Source organism: Podarcis melisellensis (genome assembly GCF_964234715.1).
Source record: "Podarcis melisellensis genome assembly, chromosome: 8".
NCBI classification, from domain to species: Eukaryota; Metazoa; Chordata; class Lepidosauria; order Squamata; family Lacertidae; genus Podarcis; species Podarcis melisellensis.
In genome coordinates, this window is record NC_138540.1 from 17,004,687 (window position 1) to 17,025,820 (window position 21,134).

Consider the following 21,134-nt stretch of genomic DNA (forward strand, 5'->3'; position numbering starts at 1 on the left):
TTTACATTGCAATCACGAAGAGGACAATATTCTTTAAAACCTCTATTTATATGCAAGTGCAATTAGCTTTCATACGCTCTTTTTTAATAAAAATAATAATAATAACTTCAGCAGCCAGGCCTTGGATATCCTTTGCTTCATTTCACATACTTAATATTCACAACAGGAAGCACAGTAGTAGTTTTAAAAATTAAAAAACCAACAACAGGTGCCGTCGTGGTGCAGATGAAGAGGGGAGCAGGGGCCAGTGGGGTGTTCATGGATGCAGAAAAACAAACCTAGGCATTGCTCTCAAAAGATTTCCAGCCTAAGGAGGAGATTGGCAGATTACAGAGCCTCTGTTGCATATTAAAGAGAGATGGTTGGAATTGTGGATGGGCTTAAAGCAGTCTTCCCCAACCAACCTCCCTCCCTGGCCATTGCGACAGTATCTTGAGGGCCCCAGCGTTCTCCAGATTGAGTGCCTGCCAGATCTTTTGGACTACTGCCTCTATCCGCCCCAGCCAGCGCAAGCATCCAGAGGGTGCCTGGTTGCCTAAGGCCTAAGGAAGCTCACAAGCAGGACCTGGGTGCAACAAGAACTCTCCCTGCCTGCAGCTCCCAGCAACTGAAATTCAGAAGCAAATTGCCTTCAACAGTAGAGGTAAAGGTAAAGGTAAAGGTAAAGGTAAAGGGACCCCTGACCATTAGGTCCAGTCGTGGCCGACTCTGGGGTTGCAGCACTCATCTCACTTTATTGGCCGAGGGAGCCGGCGTACAGCTTCCGGGTCATGTGGCCAGCATGACTAAGCCGCTTCTGGCGTACCAGAGCAGTGCACAGAAACGCAGTTTACCTTCCCACCGGAGCAGTACCTATTTATCTACTTGTACTTTGATCTGCTTTCGAACTGCTAGGTTGGCAGGAGCAGGGACTGAGCAACGGGAGCTCACCCCATTGCGGGGATTCGAACTGCCAACCTTCTAATCGGCAAGCCCTAGGCTCTGTGGTTTAACCCACAGTGCCACCCACATCCCTAACAGTAGAGGCAGAACACATCTATTGCAGCTAGTAGCCATCAATAGCCCTCCTCTCCTCCATAAATTTGTCTCATCCTCTTTCAAAACATCCAAGTTGGAGGCCATCACTACATCTTGTGGGAGTGAACGTCATCATTCAACAAAGCTTTTTTAATTACTCCTGGATTAAAACCCAGAAGCAGGCTTTCAAAGGACGCAGCACAACAAAAGAAAACAACAGCAATCAACCTCACAGAGAAGAGTTGAAGGAAGTTTGCAATACAAAAAAAAAAAATTCCTTCCAGTAGCACCTTAAAGACCAACTAAGTTAGTTCTTGGTATGAGCTTTCGTGTGCATGCACACTTCTTCAGATATCTGAAGAAGTGTGCATGCACACGAAAGCTCATACCAAGAACTAACTTAGTTGGTCTTTAAGGTGCTACTGGAAGGATTTTTTTTTTTTTTTTTTTGACTATGGCAGACCAACACGGCTACCTATCTGTAACTGGAAGTTTGCAATGTCTGGGGCAACATACCCCAGTGGCAGTCAGGGGTATAAATATACTGAGCTAAGAGTGTATCTGCTGATTAGAAGAGTGCTAACCTTCAAAGGGGGAGTAGTTCTGAACACAAGAGGCACACTGCATTCTCCAAAAGCACTTGGGAACACATGGCAGTTTAGACATGGATCTGCACAGAAGGGTATCTCTGTCCCAAGGGGGAAAGCACATGTGTTCTGTTGCAGTTAGATATCACAATCAGGCAGCCCACTGGAGAATGTTATTATCAGATCCTGGGGTGAAGAAGAGGTCCCTGGGTAGACAGGCAGCAACACCTATGGGGCAGCAAACAAAGCAGTATCCAGGGCCCATCCAAGATCAGAGTCCAAGTAAGCAGAGTCCAGGTTAGTGTCAAAGTCAGAGCAGTCCATGGTTGGGTTGTGCACAGAAGTGATACAGAGACTTTGTTCCAACAACTCTTCTATTTCTGCCCTGGGGTTTATGATGTGGAGCTACTAAAGCCACACCCCAACTCCTGTCAACTCCCTTCTCTCCAGAGGTCTCCTTAAGAGGAAGGCCCTACTCCCAATGAGTCCTTATCTGTAGTTGGGCATTCCTCTGGCTAGGCTGAGTTCCCATCCACCCTTCCCTTGTGCATGGGACCAATTCTGCTTCGATGAATGAATGAAACTTTATTAGCCTCAGCCATAGGCCATAGCAACAAAAGAACATTGCAATATACACAGAACAGAAATAAAAAGTTGATTATATAAAACACAGCTTAGGGTCCTGAATCAGCAAATGGTGGATCTTATTCTGATTGCCCCAGCTAAATACCTTGCAACCTGCTCATCTTGATCTGCCGAGAGAAAGGACACCGTGGCAGTGGTTGGGCGACCCAGAATGGACAATAAAAGAGGGGTGATAATCTCATTCCTCAAGTCTTTATAAAGAGTGCAAGCCAGAAGGGGATGCGCCACCGATTCAGTACTGCCATCTCCACAGGGACATAAGCATTTTTCGTGTGGAATCTGTTGGAATCATCCCTCAAGTATAATACATTCAATCTTGTGAGAGTAAAAGCGCGTCTATATTTTGGAATTGCTAGGTTATGCAGATAGGATGCCAGAGAATCAAAATGGGAAGGCATGCCTTTCTCTGATGTCATTACAGATAAGGAGTGAGCTGTACATAGCAAATAAGCGAAGGGGAAATGGCTGCTGAGCCTCACCCACCATTGTGAGGCCTGAGGAGGTGATGATGATGATGATGATGATGATGCCTCTCTAGCTGCTGTTATTGGCTGTGGACGCCCTGTGATGTCACATAAGCACATGGCAGCTCAGTGGATATACAAAAGCGGCCCAAGGGGAAACCCAAGGCAAAGCTTGAAAAGGACACAGTGGACAACAGTTGTGTTATTCAGTACTTGGTGATCTCCTTCCGCATGGAGGTGAAGTGTCAAATGGAAGAAGGCCATCATCCGTCAATGAGATGCTGTGGAGCAACGAGAAGGCAAGTGTACCTTCTGAGCAGGACCGCGGCTTGAAAGCAGCAGATATCCATGGTTGGAAGCTGGCGATGGACCTGGCAGAAGCTGTGATTAGCATGTGGAAGCCTGGGATGCCGCAGGGCTGAAGGAGGCTGAAGTTTGTGCACGTAAGCTGATTGAAATTCACCTTCAGAAGGCCATTGACAAAAGCTGTGTGGATATTTGTGGACTGGTGCTGGGGTAAGTATGGAGAGTGGACATAGGTCACCTACCAGACAAGGTATGCCTGGGAATTGCATGTTCAGATAGTGGTGTAGGCTGCCCTTCAGGCTCTGGGCGAATGAACCACTGGATATTCATGGATGGGAGCCAGCGGACACAGCTGTTTCTGCATATATATTTTAATAGTAATTATATAAAATATATCAGTTTGCTGGCAGTTGTGCAGAGCATTTCGCACATATAAATGTCAACCCGTACTGGTTATTGGAGCTGCATTTGAGAAAACAGCTATGAAATTGTTTTTAGAAGATTTAAGTGAAGATCTGAGAGTTTCCTTTCTCACTTTGGAATTTTGCTGAGCTTTTAGATGTGCATTGTTTTCTGTTGCTTTGATTCTGCTTCGATGTATGAGGCTGAACTCACCCCTGGGTGCAGTTGGCCCCTACTTAGCCTCGTTGCAGGATCCCAGCTTCTCACTTGCAGATGGAGCCTGAAGCAAGGTCAGGGCAGAGCCTCCTGGACTCCCACTCCCCAGCTGAGACCTGGCAGGAGGCAGCAGGTAGTTCTGCAAGTGGTTGCACAAGAAAGGCTATGATCCATCGCAGGCTTACCTGGGAGCAACCCTCAATGAGCACGAGGGGACTTACTTTGGACCAGTCTTGCTCTGTACTAACCTGTATGTGTAACCTAGATGGGCTATTGGTCTGATCCAGCAGCCAGACTTATTATGTTCTTACATAGAAAAGAAGGTAGGACTTTCTCATAATACTGTGGAGGAACCATCCAAAGAAGCTGAATGTTGGAAGGTTCAGGGCAGGAAAAAGTAAGTATTTCTTCACATGATGCATAGCTAAACTCTGGAACTCCCTCCCACAAGATGCAATGAAGACCACCAGCTTGAATGGCTTTAAAAGAGTGTTAGGCAAATTAATGCAAGGTGAGGCTATCAGCTAACCATGATGGCTATGTTCTGCTATCACTCTAACAGGCAGTATGCCTCTGCATGCCAGTGTCTGGGCATCACAGGTGGGCAGAGAGCTCTCATGCTCAGGTCCTGCTTGCAAACTTCCTGCTATGGCATCTGGTTGGCTACTGAGAGATCAGGATGCTGGACCAGAGAGGCTTTTGACCTGATGCTGGTTCTTCTCATGAGTTTGCTTCTCGCAACTCAGCAAGATATGCATACCCTCAAAGCGTCCCGGTTTTCCAGGGACCATCGCAGACTTACAAAAGCCATCCCAGCTTCTGATTTGATCCCGGAATATCCCTATTTCTTCCACCAGTGATACCTCTGCTGAACTTGGGGGGGGGAGGTGCTGACGTCTGTGAGAGAGCACCCTGTTGCCTCTCCATGGCCACTGCTGCCAGCCTCCTCCCTTGGGCAGCTTGTAGCAGCTGCTGGAGAAGTGAAGAGGATGTGGCTGAGGCCACTGAGGCCCAGCCCCATGTGAGAGCCAGCTCTGAGGAGCAGACAGAGGGCAGGGCCGTTCTGGGGAGGGAAGAAAGGGGAGTGGAGCAGAGCGCAAGGAGTCTTGATTTTTTATATTTTTAAAAAATGCTTTGTGCATCTGCGTCTGATCTTGCCCTTTTCCAAAATTTATTTGTCGATGTGTGTTTTCCTTTTTGTAAACCTACTGAAGAATACAATGAAATGAAGGTAAGGGGTTTTTCTCAGGATGGTGGAGGGCATGTGTGCTGTGTCCCGTTAGTGTAGTAGCGGTGGCTCTTGCCCTTCTTCTGATAGAAAATGCTGTGGGGGGGTGGACAAAGAAATGGGGGTTGAGGGGGGTCAGTTGGGGGTGAGTGAGAAATGTCCCTTTTTTTTCGTCTGAGCAGCGTTGGAGGGCATGGCTATGCGACCTCTTTCCAACTTCCGATGTATTTTAGGAGAGGCTAAGTAAAATAAAACGATTACACGTCTCCCTCTGTTGTTGTTTTCCCTTCTTTCAATTCAAAATGTGCCCCTGGACTTGTCTTTCCTCCGGATCACTAGTCTTCACCCACGGAGAGGCTCATGCTGACTATCCACCCAAGTGCCATTGGCTTGCCGGGTGGATTTGACTGCCTGCGTCACTCAGGCACAGCTCAGGGAGGGCTTTATAAAAAGCAGGTGCCGCATGCTGCTCTTGAGGACAAGACTGGACTAGGGAACAGCTCTGTCCCTCTCAGCCTTAGAACCAAGGAGCTTCCGGAGGAACCTCCGCCATGCAGCTGGTGGCCAGGCTGATCGCTGTTCTGCTGCTGGTGTGGAGCATGAGAGCATCCGCCTTGCCCGGGGAGGATAAGTTTTCTGTACAGAGCAGCAGGGTGAGTTGAAAAGGGACAGCGTTCCTTAAAAATTCTAGGGTTTTGTGCAGAAGGCTTTTAAGGTTTCTGGTGCTTTAAAAGATGGGCAAAGCTGCCTGGTGGAGGAGAAGAGACTGTGCACAAGAGGGAGGCTTTTGGAGGGGGTGGAAAGGGAATGGAAGTACAAACAGATGCAAATAATGGAGAGATCTGAGGAATAAAGAAAGTGAAAGGGGAGTAAGTTAAATACCAAAGAAGGGTTTTTTCCAAGGTTGCTGTCTTATTTTCTTGAGTATATAATACCAAACTCAAACTAAGGACTAGCATCGGAATGCAGAGAGAACGAGATATTTTGCAGTGCAACCCCAGAGTCCTGCCTGGCTCAATTAGCAGGACTTATTCCCAGGTAAGTGGAGGCTGGATTGCAGGCTAAGGGAAGGAAGGAGAGGAGAAGAAACAGAAAGAAGGAGAGGGAAGGAGAGTGGGTCCATCAAAGCAAGAGAGAGGTGAGAAGAGAAGGGCTTTTAGTTAAATGCATGCTTCTTGTTTAGAAAGGATGTCAGCAGTGGCAAAACAGTCCTCTGGGGGGATGCTGCAGCTGAGTGATAGAGCATCTTCTTCGCATGCCGGAGTTCCCAGGTGGAATCTCTGGCATCTCCAGGAAGGGCTGGGAATATCCCCTGCCTGAAACCCTGGATAACGTCTGCCAGTCAGGATAGACAATACTGAGCTAGATAAACCAAAGGTCTGATTCAAGATAAAGCAGTGTTCTTCTAATGACTACCGTTTGTTTTCTCCTTTTCCTGATCGAAATCCAACAGGTGTGGTTCCCCAAAAAAAATTATTAGAGAGGTGGGGACTACACCTGTTACATTTCTCCCTGTGGTTAAATGCACCACTGGGCAGTATGTGGGCAGGAGGGAGTACGCAGTACAGTCCTAAACATGTCGACTCGAATGTCCTATTGAAATCAATAAAGTTTGCTCTCAGGTGTTTTGAGATTGCAACCAGAATTTACAAAGGCACAAAGGGCTAAAATAAAAATTGACTCCCGTATACTAAGGGTAATTAGTGATATTAGCTTACTGTTGTGTGCCAGGGAATGAGCTAAGCTATTACTATTTCCAATTTTAAATGCCTTTTTTCGCTGTCACGCTGCGCAAATTAGCTCTGTCTCTTATGAACTAGCATCTTTATTTGATCAGGGAGATTAAACTACTAGGCAGTGAAGCCTGCATTCCATTTCCCTTCCACCACACATGCATTCTTTGCTAAGCATTAAGTCTATGAATCCTTAACAGCAGGGTGAAATCAGTGGCATAGCGTGGGGGGTGCAGGGGGGTCGGCCGCACCGGGCGCAACATCTGGGTGTTAGGGAAATCCACGGGTTAGGGGGCGCAAATCCATGGGTTAGGGGACGCAAATTACTTGCCTTGCCCCGGGTGCTGATAACCCACGCTACGCCACTGGGTGAAATGCAGAAACCCAGTCTATGTAGCTTCCTGGGGGCATTGCCTGTGTCGAATCCCTGTCTGCTGTGCTGTTCTGAAATTTTATTTATGTTTATAAAAAAAACCATTTGCATGTTTGTTCTCAGTCCAAAAAAGCAGCCCCCACCAAAGTGGCTCAAGTGAGGGAGGTGGGTGGATATATTCTATAGGATAAAACCAGGAACAGGATAAAACAAGCAAAGCATGAATATCAGGCACAAACTTCAAAGGAAGCTAAAAGTGAGGGGGAGGAAGTCTTGAGGAAGGGCTGTAGCTCAGTGGTTAGAGCAGAACTTTTCAAACTAGAGCATCTGCTTTACATGAAGAAGGGCCCCAGCACTGATCCCTGGCATCACCAGGTAGGACTGGCCCCATGCCTGAAATTGCTTGAGAGCTGCTGCCTGTCAGTGCAGCCAATACTGAGCTAGGCAGGCCAAGGATCTCGCTTGGTATAAGGCAGCACCCTATGTTTCTGTGTCTTCAGGGAAGCTCATGCGTTGCATGCAGAAGGTCCTAGGTTAAACCTGTGGCATCTCCAGGTATACCCTCTGCCTGGAGAGATGCTGCCAGTCAGTGCAGGCAGTACTGAGACAGATGGACCAACAACCTGATGCAGTATTGCAAAAGGCTGCAGTTCAATGGCAGAGCACCTGCCTTGCATTAAGAAGGTTTCAGATTCTATCCTGGCATCTCCAGTTTTAAAATATCAGGTAGGAGAAGTGAGCATCCGGCTGATGCCAATTATGATAATATATTTCAATCCCACCTTCTTTCCAAGTAGCCATACCTGGTTCGTCTCCCCACCCCATTTCATCCTCACAACACCCCTGTGAGGTGGGTTAGGCTGAGAGCAGACAGGTAACCTAGTGAGCTTCATGGGCAAGTGGAGATTCGAACCCTGGTCGCCCAGGTCCTAGTCCAGCACTCAAACCACTACACCACACTGGCTCTCAGCCTTTGTATGACGTGGCTGACCTTTCTGAGAGCTGGGTGCTAGACTGGGATGGATCTTTGGTCTGATCCAGCAGCCAGACGCTTCTTACGTTCTCCATGTATTTTATTTCCCACAGTGACTCTCTGTTTTTAAAACCCCTTTACACTCTCCAGCAAGGGGGCAGGGACTCACTTTCCTGCTTTCTCTTTGCCCTCTGCCCTACTGCTTGCTTTGTGATTGCAGGAGCAAACCAAAGCCCGGAAAGGTCTGATCCTGAAAATGCTGGCAGATCTACTGGACGGGGTGGACGTGAGCCGTGATGGGACGGCTTCCTCCGACGCGGAAGACCTGTTCGAAAGCAACCTGGAGGAAGAGCCCTCTGTGTTGGGGAGGTTACCCCAGCTCACCCAGAGGGATCGCAAAGCCCCCTGTAAAAACTTCTTCTGGAAAACATTCACTGCCTGCTAACACCACCAGCACCAAGCCCTCATTCCCCAGCCTTCCCCTTGTCTTTGCTCTTGGATCTGGGGGAGGGGGGGCCTCCGACTCTTCTCTCGCTGTGTAGGGTTGCCAACTTGGTGGCAGGGGTGGGTGGGGATTAATAGGCCTGGCCTGCTCCTGTCTCTTTAACAGAAGTTTGATCTGCAGCTCTTCCTCCTCCCCCCTAGTCCCTCTTTCCTTTTGTGCTATGTATTTAAAACTGTAAGCCTGAGGGCAGGGATTGTCTTGTTTCAATTAGTTCTATGAAAGCTGTTCTTGGAAGACTTCTTGGCTGGACAATGGGGTACAAACGCTCTAAAAAAATAACAAGGAGAATAAATTGCGTCCAACATTAACTCCACCCACAGTAGATCTGATTTGCACTTTCCAAAACAATGTGGGACCCGAAACACAGTCGTCTTTCAAAATTCGCACTTCCCTGAATTTTGGAAAGGGAGTTCTCCAGCCAAGAATTCTTGCAAATACGTTACAGTATATCGGGGCAAAGTGTGCATTTTAAAAATGTATTATGTTACTGAAAAAAGCATATAAAAACACTATAAAAATATTAGGAACAATTCCTTTGCAAAATGCTTGTATCAGACAAAACCATGTACAAAAAATGTGTATATCAGAAGAAATTTGCACCCAAATGCTACTGAATGTTCACGGAGACTTGTGGCATGCTTACCATAAACTAATGTGGCGAATGGAACACAAGAAAAATGAGAAACAGTGAGAAACTGAAATTGGCACTTTCACTCGTTCCTCAGGCTAAAATTATTATTTGGTTGTAATTAAGTTAATCACGCAACCCATGGACTGTAGGCCCCTAGCAATGGAAACGTAAGGGAAAGTAATGCATTTGCAGAAATTGTTTCCCTCCACTGAACGAAGAAAGAAACCTTTCTGGCTGCTGATGTCCCATCAGAGCTGCCAACTTTGTTACCAAACTATGCTCTTCTGCCTTTAACCGTTGTTTGATGTGCAGGCATTGGTATACAGCACTGCTTATCTCCATGCTGCAAGAAGCTTTCACCCGCTGCTTTCTGCAAATCAACAGGTGCTGTTAAAGGCATAGGAGCATTCCAGATTATTTCCCCCCATGAGTTGGCAACATTATCCTCTACACGGCTCCTCAATTCCCACATCTGGGATAAATCACTGGACTAGGGGTATTCAGGATTTGTAGGTTGCAGTCAACTTTTACTTAGAGTAGACCCACTGGAATGTAAAAGCATGACTAAAGCCACATTCACATATTTAAAGCACTATGATACCACTTTAAGGAGTCATGGCTTCCCGCAGAGAATTCTGGGAGCTGTAGTTTGTTAAGGAAATTGAGGGTTGTTAGGAGACCCCTGTTCCCCTCCCAGAGCTGCAATTTGCAGAGTTCCCTCTTGATTGTTAAACCACTCTAGGAATTGTAGATCCGAGACGGGAATAGGGGTCTCCTAACAACTTTCAGTACCCTTAACAAACTACAGCTCCTGAAATTCTTTGTGGGAAGCCATGATTCTTTTGGGGAAGCCAATGACTGTTTAAAGTGGTACGATACTGTTATGATATGAAGGTGGCCTAACTTAGGTCCACGCATTTCAGTAAGTGTACACCAAACAAAACTTAAAGACGTCCCACTATTTTAAATAGAAATCCATAGGTGAGTGTGTGTACTTTTGTGACAGAGACTAAAATGGATTTCTTTTAGCTGGCGTGGCGCAGACTGAGGGTTGTTGCTGGGGGCCTTTGCAACACAGAGCAGAAAATAACTGATCACATGTCAGTCTCTGCAGATCAAACAGGACTGTTGAAAGGGACATGGAAACAAGGGAGCAGTTGAGACAATGGCTGTGCCCCATATTGTGCATCATCTCTGGCCTCACTAAATTACTGTACAAAAAAACAACAACAACTCAACCAGCCTTTGTTTTAAAAAGCATCTGTCCATCTTGTGGGGTTTCTTTTGCTCTCTCACTTTTTTTTTAAGAAATAAAAAATCTTCATCCAATGTTTCAAACTTTTGGTTTAATGATGGTTCCAATAAAGCATGACCTATGGGCGCCGTGGGAATACGACCTGATATTTCTTTTTTCTTATTTTTCCTTACTACCGCGGCACGTCCTTCGAAAGCCTGCTTCCCGGTTTGGATTCCGGACAGATCAAAATGCACAGAGTAAAATGATAACGTTCACTCCCGTGAAAGGGAGCAATGGCCACCACCTTGGATGGCTTTAAAAGATGTGACCAATTCATGGAGGAGGGAAAGGCTATGCTCTACTGCCCAAGGCAGTTGGCCTCCATTTGTCTCACCAGACAATGGAGTATGCTTCTGGGTTAGCAGCACCAAAGTGACCTTCCTGGGGTGCAAGCCTGGGCAGTGTGTATGAAGGTCCTTGGCTGCCCAGACAATAACTCTCGGCCCCACTGATGTGGTCCAAAGGAAAGCAGAGAAGTACTTTTGGCACCAGCTTGGCTGCAGGATTTGCTGGGAGGAGTCATACAATCATCTTAGGGACTCTACTCCAGATTCGTGAAGGTTTATGCGTTAGTCTTTTCTTCTCCCAAAGGTATCTCTCAAGGCAGCAGAGGTTTAGGACCAGAGTTTTCCTTCTCCTATTAGGGCTTTCTTCCCAGGTTGATGAGCCCCATCTGCCCCCCACTTCTCTTTATACCATGCGCAGAAACCACCTACTTGACTGTTGGACCCACTATTGGCCGTGTCCACTCAATTCTCCAGTGTGATAGGAATTTTGAGGTCTTAGATATATGGTAATGTTCATAAGTGTACCAACCAAGCAAGTACATAGATCAGCACAGGAAGACTGACCTGGAACCATTTTTGATTCCCAAACTGTCCCAAACTGATCAAATGTTTTCTCTGCAAGGTCAAAGGAAAATGGAAAAGCCTCCCCCTTGTCTTTTCCTTCACAAATACTGTCTTAAGGGTATGTCTGTGACATGGTCCAGGAACTAAGTATTTATCATTACAAAAGACTGGCCAGGCTCCCCAGGAAATCCAATCTAGTAAGCAGAGTATCCAATCAAGTAACCTGCCAGACAGGAGATAAACAACAACAGGAGAAAAACAACATTCAAATTTCTGTTTTAGACCGCCTTTTCTGTGATGTATGTATGATGTTTCTGGGGGTGGTCTTGATCTACAGGGGGGCAATTTCAAAAGTCCATATAAGGCCTTGTGCGCCATTGTTCTGGGTTCCTCCTCCTTTCCTGCGGGTGAGGGGAGCACCCTGTTGCAACAGATCAATAAAGATCAAGCTTACTAGCTGTTTTGCCTCTCAATATTCTCTGGTTGGCCTCTGTTATTTTCTCCTACCAATAGGGAACCTATGTAAGGACTCTATATGGGCTCTTGGATACCCCATAAGGGGGGAAAGGGCAGATTTTTGTTTATGACACCAGAGACTGTCTTTGCATGCAGGTGAAGTCCCTAACTCAGTGAATGTTTGAGACCCATCAGATACCCCTCACCTGGTTTAGCTGGTCATTCAAAGCCATTTCCAGGGTGTGGCCACTGCCACATGCTGACAGCTTCTTGGAGCCATTGGTGACTGAGCACTGAGTGCAGGGTGGGAACCTAAAGTGGACAAACTACCCCAGAAGGAGCACAATGCGTCCCCCACCAGAGGTACTATCCCTCCCCTAACATCTCATACTGCCCATAACTTCTGAATACCAGTCGTAGGGAGCTGTTGCACTTATATGCTGCTTTCAGTCCACTGTGAAAATAGACTGCTGGAACCGGCAGCCAAGCTCTTCTTATGTTCTTAAGTTGGCTGGCTTTTCCAAGCCTCTCCAGACAGAAGGCTAAAAGAGATTGCTCATCCTCCCCCATGCTTGGGAGAAGGGCCTTCCCAGGTAACTACCAGAAATAAATGGAACCTCCTTAGCCATAGGCAGCCCACCTCCAAATTCCAGTTGTTGGGAATCACATGTATAGTGTTATTGTGACAAAGGTCCATCTTTTCCAACATCTGGGTTGCAGCTGCAAAGAGCTGCAAAAATACATAGTGTGGGGACTTTCAATGCATATCCCGAGGACTAGGAAGAGGGAGGGATGGAAGAAGACATTTTCATCCGTTTCATTACAGCAATGGCTGGGTTAGTTTCTGGCCCTCCTGATGTTGCAAAACCCACCATTCCTGACCATGCTGGCTGGGGTTAATGAGAACTATAAAGGGTGTGCTTATTTCTCTTTTTTTTAAAAAAAAAAGATATTTATTAAAGTTTTCAAAAAATTATATAAAATAGAAAAAACAAAAAACAGAAAAAGCAAAAAGACATACATACAAAACACATACAACAACAAGTATAATTTCAATCCCTTATATTCATAAAACTTACTTTCCTGACCTCCTCATACCTCCCCTTTCTGTATTCCAATCTCTAAATCAATTCAGCAAATCCTTCCCCTAATTTCTGTTTAATTTTTGATCTTTCTTTTCTTAATCACATAATCATTACAGCTAAAAACCCCTTAATTTCTAAATCAACATCGTTCTAACATTCAATAATTTTACAATGTTTCTTAAGATAGTCCTTAAATTTCTTCCAATCTTCTTCTGCCGTCTCTCTTCCCTGGTCTCGGATTCTGCCAGTCCCATATAGTCTATAACCTTCATCTGCCATTCTTCCACTGTGGGTAAATCTTCTGTCTTCCAATACTTTGCGATGAGTATTCTTGCTGCTGTTGTGGCATACATAAAAAATGTTCTATCCTTCTTTGACACCAATTGGCCAACCATACCCAGGAGAAAGGCCTCTGGTTTCTTCAAAAAGGTATATTTAAGTACCTTTTTCATTTCATTATAAATCATTTCCCAGAAAGCCTTAATCCTTGGGCATGTCCACCAAAGGTGAAAGAATGTACCTTCATTCTCTTTACATTTCCAGCACTTATTATCAGGCAAGTGGTAAATTTTTGCAAGCTTGACTGGAGTCATGTACCACCTATAAATCATTTTCATAATATTTTCTTTTAGGGCATTGCATGCCGTAAATTTAATACCAGTGGTCCACAACCATTCCCAGTCCTCAAACATAACGTTATGACCAATATCTTGTGCCCACTTGATCATAGCTGATTTAACTATTTCATCCTGTGTATTCCATTCCAACAGCAAGTTATACATTTTTGACAAATTCTTAGTTTTGGGTTCTAACAGTTCTGTTTCCAGTTTTGATTTTTCCACCCGGAAACCAATTTTCCTGTCTAACTTATAAATCTCCGTTATTTGATGATAATGAAGCCAGTCTCGCACTTTATCTTTCAATTTCTTATAACTCTGCAATAGCGTGTGCTTATTTCTCAAGCATTTCAGCTCCAATTATCACTGACTGTAATTTCTGTATCCCATTGCCATTCAGCTCCCACCTGAGTTTGCAATCCTTGTGAACGATACTGATGCCAACAAAGGAAACACACTGAATGTTAATTCACCACGGACAATGAACCAGCAGCTACAGACAAAGGACATTACACACACACACACACACACACACCAGCAGCAGCAACAGCAGCATCCCCACCACTTTTGCCTTGTCCCTCTCATGTTTGCCTAAAAACCTACACAGAAACCAGTGCCAGGATGGAAACGCTCTCCAGCAGCCTCCTCCCGAGAGGCAGAAGAACCGCACAGCCAGAATCAACGAGGCATCAAAAAAGCAGCCTGACAACAAGCAAAGTGCCAATGAGAAGTGTGCCCTTTGCAAAGGAAGACGGGTGGTGTGTGTGAGGGGAGGTGGTCACATTAGTAGGAATTGCTCATCACCCTAGGGGTGTAGTCAGGAGCCTTGCAGCCAACGCAGATGACACGGAAGGTGACGGAAGGCTTGTACCGATCCACGCCTCCCTCTGCCCAGCGCTGGGCCATAGGGCTTTTGCATAGTCAGTTTCATGTGAAGAGAAAATGCCGGAGTTGTTTTTTTTAATGTGCACTTCCAAGTTACTTTCATTTTCTTTCTTTTTTATATAATTTTTATTGAGTTTTACAATTTAACAATCAACCAAACAACATGTGACAATTATCTTATAAAGGAGAAGAAAACTCCTCCCTATGGCTCCCCTCAGCTTCCCCTTCTGATTCTTTAAATAGTTACTACTTCTGCTTGTTATCTTACCTTTATGATCTTACACCTAAATGCTCTATATTCTAATCATCTCCATCCCAAATTTTCTTTCATAATTACATCTTGCACTCAGTTACATTCCATATTATTATTCCTTGACCTTTGAACTTATTTTCTTGTTTGTAAAGTGTTTAGTCAAACCCTGCTAGTGAGTCCATTTCTTTGCAGTATTTCCATAAGTACAAGGTTCCCAGTCTTTTTTAAAGTCTTCATTGTCATTGTCTCTGATTCTAGTTGCTTTCATTTTCAAAGCGAATTTCTCCAAATCATCGAACGGTTATAGCTCCCGTTGGTAGAGCATGATTCTCTTCATCTCAGTTGTGGGTTTGAGCATCACATTGGGCAAAAGATTCATGCATTACAGGGGGTTCTATTCTATTAGTCTAAGAAATTCTATTAGTCTAAGAAAACTCAGCTAGTATCAGGTTAAATATTTTTAGAAGCATTTAAATAGGTAAGGGGACTAAAGACAGAAATATAGGAAGCCGCCTTATCGTGAGTCAGACCATTGGCTCCATCTAACTCAATACCGTCAATATTGACTGGCAGCAGCTCCCCTGAGTTTCAGACACAGGAGTCTCTCTTAGCCCTACCTAGGGATGCTGATTATTGAACCCGGGACTTTTTCCATGCAAAGCAGATGCTCTGCCACTGAGCTGTGACCCTTCCCCAAGAAAAGACTTCCTCTCTGCCCATCACTGTATCCATTTCCAAACTCCAGGCATAGTCCCAGGTGAGCAAACGAACCACCAAAATGATAGGGGAGGGGGCCAAGAATCTGATCTCGAACCTGCGCTTCAGCACAAAGCCTGCGAGAAGGCAGGCTGCCTGAACCACCCACCACTGGGAGCTAGCAGAGTGGAAAAAGCTGCCTGATCCCTCTTGCAGAGCAGAAAATCCAGGCCAACGCTGAGCCGGAGATCAGCTGGCAAGGATGTGGGTTGGTGAAATCCAGGAAGGACTGAGCTGGGGAAGGCTGTGTAGCGTCCCCAGGAATGCAGCTTGAATCGCAGGTGAGGGATCCAAAGGGAAGTGCACAACAAAGACATAAACTTCTGCAGCTTGCGAACACAGCAGGAAGGGCGCCCCTTCGCATTATTTTCCCCCAGTATGGCTGGAGAGTCGGATCTGAATAGCAAAAGGCTTTCTCGATGACTCAGGAGTCTTCGTTTTGCAGGAGCAGGAGAAAGCAAGAGACTTGGGTTATTACTGAAGTCATCCTGCTGATCTGAAAGGCTGCATGCAGAGCGAGCTCCAGGCATGTTATAAGACCAGATGAGGAGCCCTGCTGGATCAGCTTGGAGGCCCTCCTGGTCCAGCATCCTGGTCTCAAAGTGGCCAATCATGGGATGGGCACTAACAGGAAGCCCAGAAGCAGAGGGCAACTGCTGTGCCCCTGCTGTTTGATGCTCCTTAAAAGTCATAAGAACCTAAAAAGAGGCTGTTGGATCAGGTCAAGGGAACATTGGAGTCCAGCTTCCTGTTCCCACAGTGGCCCACTGAATACCTCCTGAAAGCCCAGAGGCAGATCATGAAGGCAAGAGCCCCTCTCCCACAGATACCCATAAGAAGAGCCCAGTTGGCCCATCTAATCCAGTATCCTGTTCTCAGAGCAGCCAGCCAAATGCCCCCAAAGGAAGCCCTCAAGCAAGACCTGAGTGGAGGGTCACAGATACCCCCATCCTTACCCTAGAGAGACTCATTCCAGAGGATAACCATATTAGTCTTCTGTAGTGAACACACACACCTTTTTGCCTCTCAAGGAGCAAAAAACTTATTCCTCCCTATGTAGGCACATTTGCTCCTTTGGATAGTGGAAAGAGGGTGCCATTTTCTACCATGGAAGGGACAATGTGTGATTTTGGAAAAAAAGAGAAGAAGCAGCAGCTAGACCATCATTCTTGTTGACACCGGATTAATCTCTCCCCGCTTCTCATCTGGGCTCTACTTAACAGCACCGTAATGACCAGAAATTGCCTCTGACAAATCAGTGGTGAAGTTTGCCTAGTCGCAGCTGCCATGCCGATGGATGAGTCATTATTCTTTCAATTTAGCCCCCTGATCCCTCATAGCATGCCTTTCGGGCTCCCCGTATGGCGCTCCTTAGCCTGGCTTGCAGGGCAACTGCCCAAGGCTGATCCCCTCCACCCACACCCTGGAGAACGGCCTAATGAGAATGAATGGAAAGCCCTTTCACAGCAAATGGGACGCAGGTGGCTCAAAATGGCTTTTTCTCTTGGCCACTTTAAAACCGGGAGAGGGGAGAGGGAGGCAAAACTATTCACACCATATATTGGAGGCACTCAGATACCACTTTAACCAGTAATGGCCTCCCGTCCGCCCCCTAAATTCTGGGAGCTGCAGTTTGTAAAGGTGCTGAGAGTTATTCAGAGAGGTGTTCAGAGAGGTGTTCAGAGGCCCCCTATTCCCCCACCGTACTCTCCAACATTTCTCTGCTGAAAACAGGGACGGCCTAAGGAAAAGCAGGACATTCTGGGATCAAATCAGAAAGTGGGACGGCTTCTGCAAATCCGGGACTGTCCCTGGTAAAATAGGGATGCTTGGAGGGTCTGCCACCCTGGAGTTACAATTCCCATAGTGGTTTAACAATTAACTCTTCTTCATGGGGAACTCTGGGGACTGTAGCTCCATGAAAGTCTCCTAAGAAAAGCACACACCCTCACCTATGGATTTCTATTAATATGACTAGGTCATCAACAATGAAGTTTTACTCAGCATAGAGTCACTGAAATAAAAGGAACTAAGTGAGGACACATTCACCCCATACATTTAAGGCACTATACCATGTTAAACAGCCATGGTTCCCTGCTCCCTCAAAACAAAACAAAACAAAGTATTCTGGGAGCTGTGGTTTATCACAGGTGCTGAGCGTTGGAGACTCCTATTCCCCTTACAGCGTTACAATTCCCTGGGAAATGGGATTGACTATTAAGCTACTCTAGGAATTGAAGCTGGGCTCTTCCTGACCGGAAGAGTCTGCGACCAGAAGGAGGAGTATCAGGAAGAATGGAAGAAATTTAATGATTATTTAGTTAAATTTGTTAAGTTAAACTAACTGGAAATAGCTTGCAGATACTTAATGGGTTTAGGATTTTATTTATGTTAAGTGATGAATTAATATGTTTAATTCTATAAGGTGAAGATTCAAGGATGTTCATGTTTAAGTTAAATTTCATAAAAATTGGGATTTGGAAAACTGTTAAAAGGACATGCAATGAATTCAACCAAGGGGATGCGAGGAAGTCACTTAACAAAGTTAACAACTGTAATTTTTAATAAGGCTAATGATTTATTTTTATTTTTATTGTTTGTCTTGTGTGTTTGTTTGTTTGTTTGTTTGTTTATAATATTGTGAAAACCAATTTAAAAAAATGGGGGGGATAGGAATTGAAGCTGGGGTGGGGAGATAAGGATAAGGGGAGAACTCTCAGCAACTCTAACAAACTACAGCTCCCAGAATGCTTTTGGGGGAAGCCATGGCTGTTCAAAGCAGTATCATAGTGCTTTAAAAGCATGGGGTGAATGTGTCCCGAGTTCCTCAAGCGTCCCTAGATTGCTCAGCTCCCACAAATCCTTCTGGCAGTCCAGCATGCAGCACCTAGCACATGCCTGATCCTAAGACTCCTTTTCAGCAGCAACAGGATCAACAGTCATTTTGCGACACAGAATCCCCATTAGCTACAAAGTTGAAGCCCATCTTTTTCCTCCTTCCTGTGACACTTCATTTTCATCACATTATCTATTTTCCCCAGGAAAACTTCAGCCTCGAAGGTGCGAAATTGCAATTATACACTTCAGAAGTTGTTTTGAGGAGCAGCAAAGTGTGTGTGTTGGGTGGGGTGGGGGGAACGATGGCTCTCAGATCTTTCAGATTCCATTATGGTCCTTCTGTGAAAACACATCGACTCCCATTACAGGGATGCCACTCACCCACAGAACCTTCATTTCAAGGCTGAGAAAAGTGATTAAGAAAAGTTGAAAGAAACAGCCTCTCTCTCAGCCAGTCTGGATCTCCTTGACCTGCCAAACGAAGGCGGTGAGTGGTAGGGTAGTGGAACTTTCAGAAGCGCAGAGTCCCTTGATGATGATTTTATTATTTATATGCCGCCCATCTGACTGGATTGCCACAGCCAAACACCCTCACAGGCGAAGCCAGGACCAGTCCTACCACTAGGCAGTGAGATGATTGCCTCAGGCGGCATATGCTGGGAGATGGTGGTGCTCCTCAACTCTTCTTCCTGAGCTCATTAACCATACCTTTCTGCTGGAGAAGAGAGCTGTGTCTTGCATCTTGCCCTGCACCTTCATATGTCTTGCATCTTGCCCTCCACCTCCACCTTGCTGATCTCCCTCAGGGGCAGTGCAGTGCCATGCTGCTAGTACTGAAGTAGGATACAGAACTAAAGCCACAGGTGGGGGTATATGAAATCAGGCACAAGTGTTGGTCTGGATCCCACCCCCTTTGAAATTGTGCACTACATAGCCTGGCTTCTCGGGCGGTGATCTATAGAGTTTGCACATGAAGTATTTATGTGACCATCAGACACTTGGCACTCCAAGGCACCTCTTCCACATGCTTCAGTGTTACGACTTGCCATCAAAAGCATCCATCTGTTTAAAGCCTGGATGCCAAGTCTGGTGTGGGAGCCAAGTCAACAGATCAAATGCAAGTGTGATGTTTGCTCCTCCGCTCCGCTTTATGATGATTTAACGATTGGGATGAAAGCTTGCAGAGCTGGATTCTGACTTACAGTAGCAGATCATAAGAGTACAAGGCTTAATTTGAGTCCCCATGAACTCAGAACCCAAAGGAGAGAAAGGACAGGCTCAGTTTCCAGAGTCTGTCATGCTCTGCTATCTTGGTTGCGCCTAGAAAGGGCAGAGACTTCAGTAAAGAAATATAGAGGATTTAAACTGCATTGGGAGGGAGGGGTTAGAAACAGAATCAATAGCAAACCCCTACATCAATAACAACTCAACAGTTTGGAAAATCTGGAGTAAAAATAATAATAAGTGATACGCTTCTGCAGTTTGTGCATTGGGAAGAAGCTGGTTGCCATACCACTCAATGTACTTGTATACAGGACTTAACCCTAAAGCTAACAGGCTGTTAGAAACCTCGTTAAGGAATAATACAATTACCAGGTTTCAATTACATCAAGTCAAACATTTTATAACAATACACAGTATCATAAGCCAAGCCACTAGACGTCCTCTCAACTTGCGAGACATTTATTGCTCAGACCACAAAGAATGGAAAGTGTATAGTTTCAGCAATCTATAACATTTTGTTGGGTGAAAGTATAAGCATTCACAATGGATTTTAAGTCATCTGGGGACAGGACTTACAACTGAACACTGATGAAACTTTATAGAGGTGTAGAAGCGAAAAGGCGCCGTTTAAATCTGTCTCTGCCAGTTGAGAGAGAATGCTTTAAAAACAGTGTTCTTCTGGGACCTCATTCCCCACACTCTGAGCAGAATAAACAATATGCTTTTTTCCCCGGCGTTGGAAAGAGGTGTGGGGAGCAAGGTGGGGAGTGAGGTATCTTTTTCCATATATAGTAGCCATACAATGGCATTCTTCCATTCCGGAATGCTGTATGTGAAGAAATCAACAAAATCGCCCGTCAGTCACTGCAGCTATATCCACAACTAGTTTTGCTTGTAATCTAAATCAGCAATACACAAAGACTTGGTAATCTGTCTGTTAACCGCTGTAAGACTTTTTATGGCCCCAAATGGGAAAGTCCTTGAACCGAACACACTATTCCCGGTCTCCTAACTTTGGAAATGTCATTATCTACATTGGACCTTCCATATTAGTTTCCTCTACCATCACCACCCCTCACTTTGTGTGCGGTTTGCATGTATGAGCAGAGACCAACTGTGAGCGATGATGGAATGCAAAAGAGACAAAGTTCCACATTGCAAGTTTCCTACACTAGAGTGGTATAGTGCTTGCAATGTTGGACTAAGATCTGGGAGACTGTGGTTCTAAGTCCCATACTCAGCCATGAAGCTCAGTGGGTGACCTTAGCCCAGCCTCTGTCTCTCAACCTAAACTTACAGGGTTGTTGTGAAGATAAAATGGTAAGAGGAAAAACATGTATGCCTTTTTGAGCTCCTTGGAGGAAAGGTGGAATATAAATGCAATCAATCAATCAATCAATCAAAGCTGGTACCAAGAAGTGTGGAGATCAGCACTAACACATAAACCAAAAGCACTAATAAAATGAACAGAGGCAAGCATATTTCAGAAGACTTGTTATTGCTTTATTACTTGTGCAAATAGGGAAGAAAATAGTTGGCAGCCACTGGCAGCTCATGGACAACTTTGGCTGGGAGATCAGGGGCGGTTCCTGTAAAAACACAAAGAGATGAACATGAATTTCTAAACTGAACTTGTGACCCAACAAGGTCATGCCAATGTTACATTGTAAGTCCCTCCCTCATAATGTGTTATTGTTGCTGTAAATGTTACAATTCAGATAAAAACATCCTCCTCCCCCCCCCCAAAAAAGTTAACTATGTTCTGTAGTTAATGTAGACCCATTGAAATTAA

The 21,134-nt window shown here is 45.3% G+C and overlaps 2 protein-coding genes across 11 annotated transcripts in view; one reads left to right on the forward strand and one right to left on the reverse strand.

Annotated features, from left to right (window-relative positions):
* The first annotated feature begins 5,055 nt into the window (after window positions 1–5,055).
* On the forward strand, window positions 5,056–8,762 carry CORT (cortistatin). Its single transcript, XM_081923944.1, has 2 exons — window positions 5,056–5,518; window positions 8,165–8,762. The coding sequence occupies exons 1-2, from the start codon at window positions 5,417–5,419 to the stop codon at window positions 8,387–8,389; spliced, it is 327 nt and encodes a 108-aa protein (XP_081780070.1). The 5' UTR covers window positions 5,056–5,416; the 3' UTR covers window positions 8,390–8,762.
* Window positions 8,763–19,785: 11,023 nt separating this feature from the next.
* The window catches only part of TARDBP (TAR DNA binding protein), a 39,108-nt gene continuing 37,759 nt past the window's right edge, over window positions 19,786–21,134 (reverse strand). For 8 of the 10 annotated variants that reach the window (XR_014171307.1, XR_014171308.1, XR_014171309.1 and 5 more), the window contains 2 exons: window positions 20,853–20,931; window positions 19,786–20,168 (listed from right to left, as the gene is read on the reverse strand). Coding sequence is in view for 4 of the 10 variants with exons in the window: in XM_081923741.1 (XP_081779867.1) it covers window positions 19,970–20,168; window positions 20,853–20,931 (278 nt within the window). In the remaining 6 variants the exon portion in view is untranslated. Of the gene's footprint in view, window positions 20,169–20,823; window positions 20,932–21,134 lie in introns of those variants that run through there. The other 2 variants (XM_081923736.1, XM_081923735.1) reach the window with 1 other exon arrangement.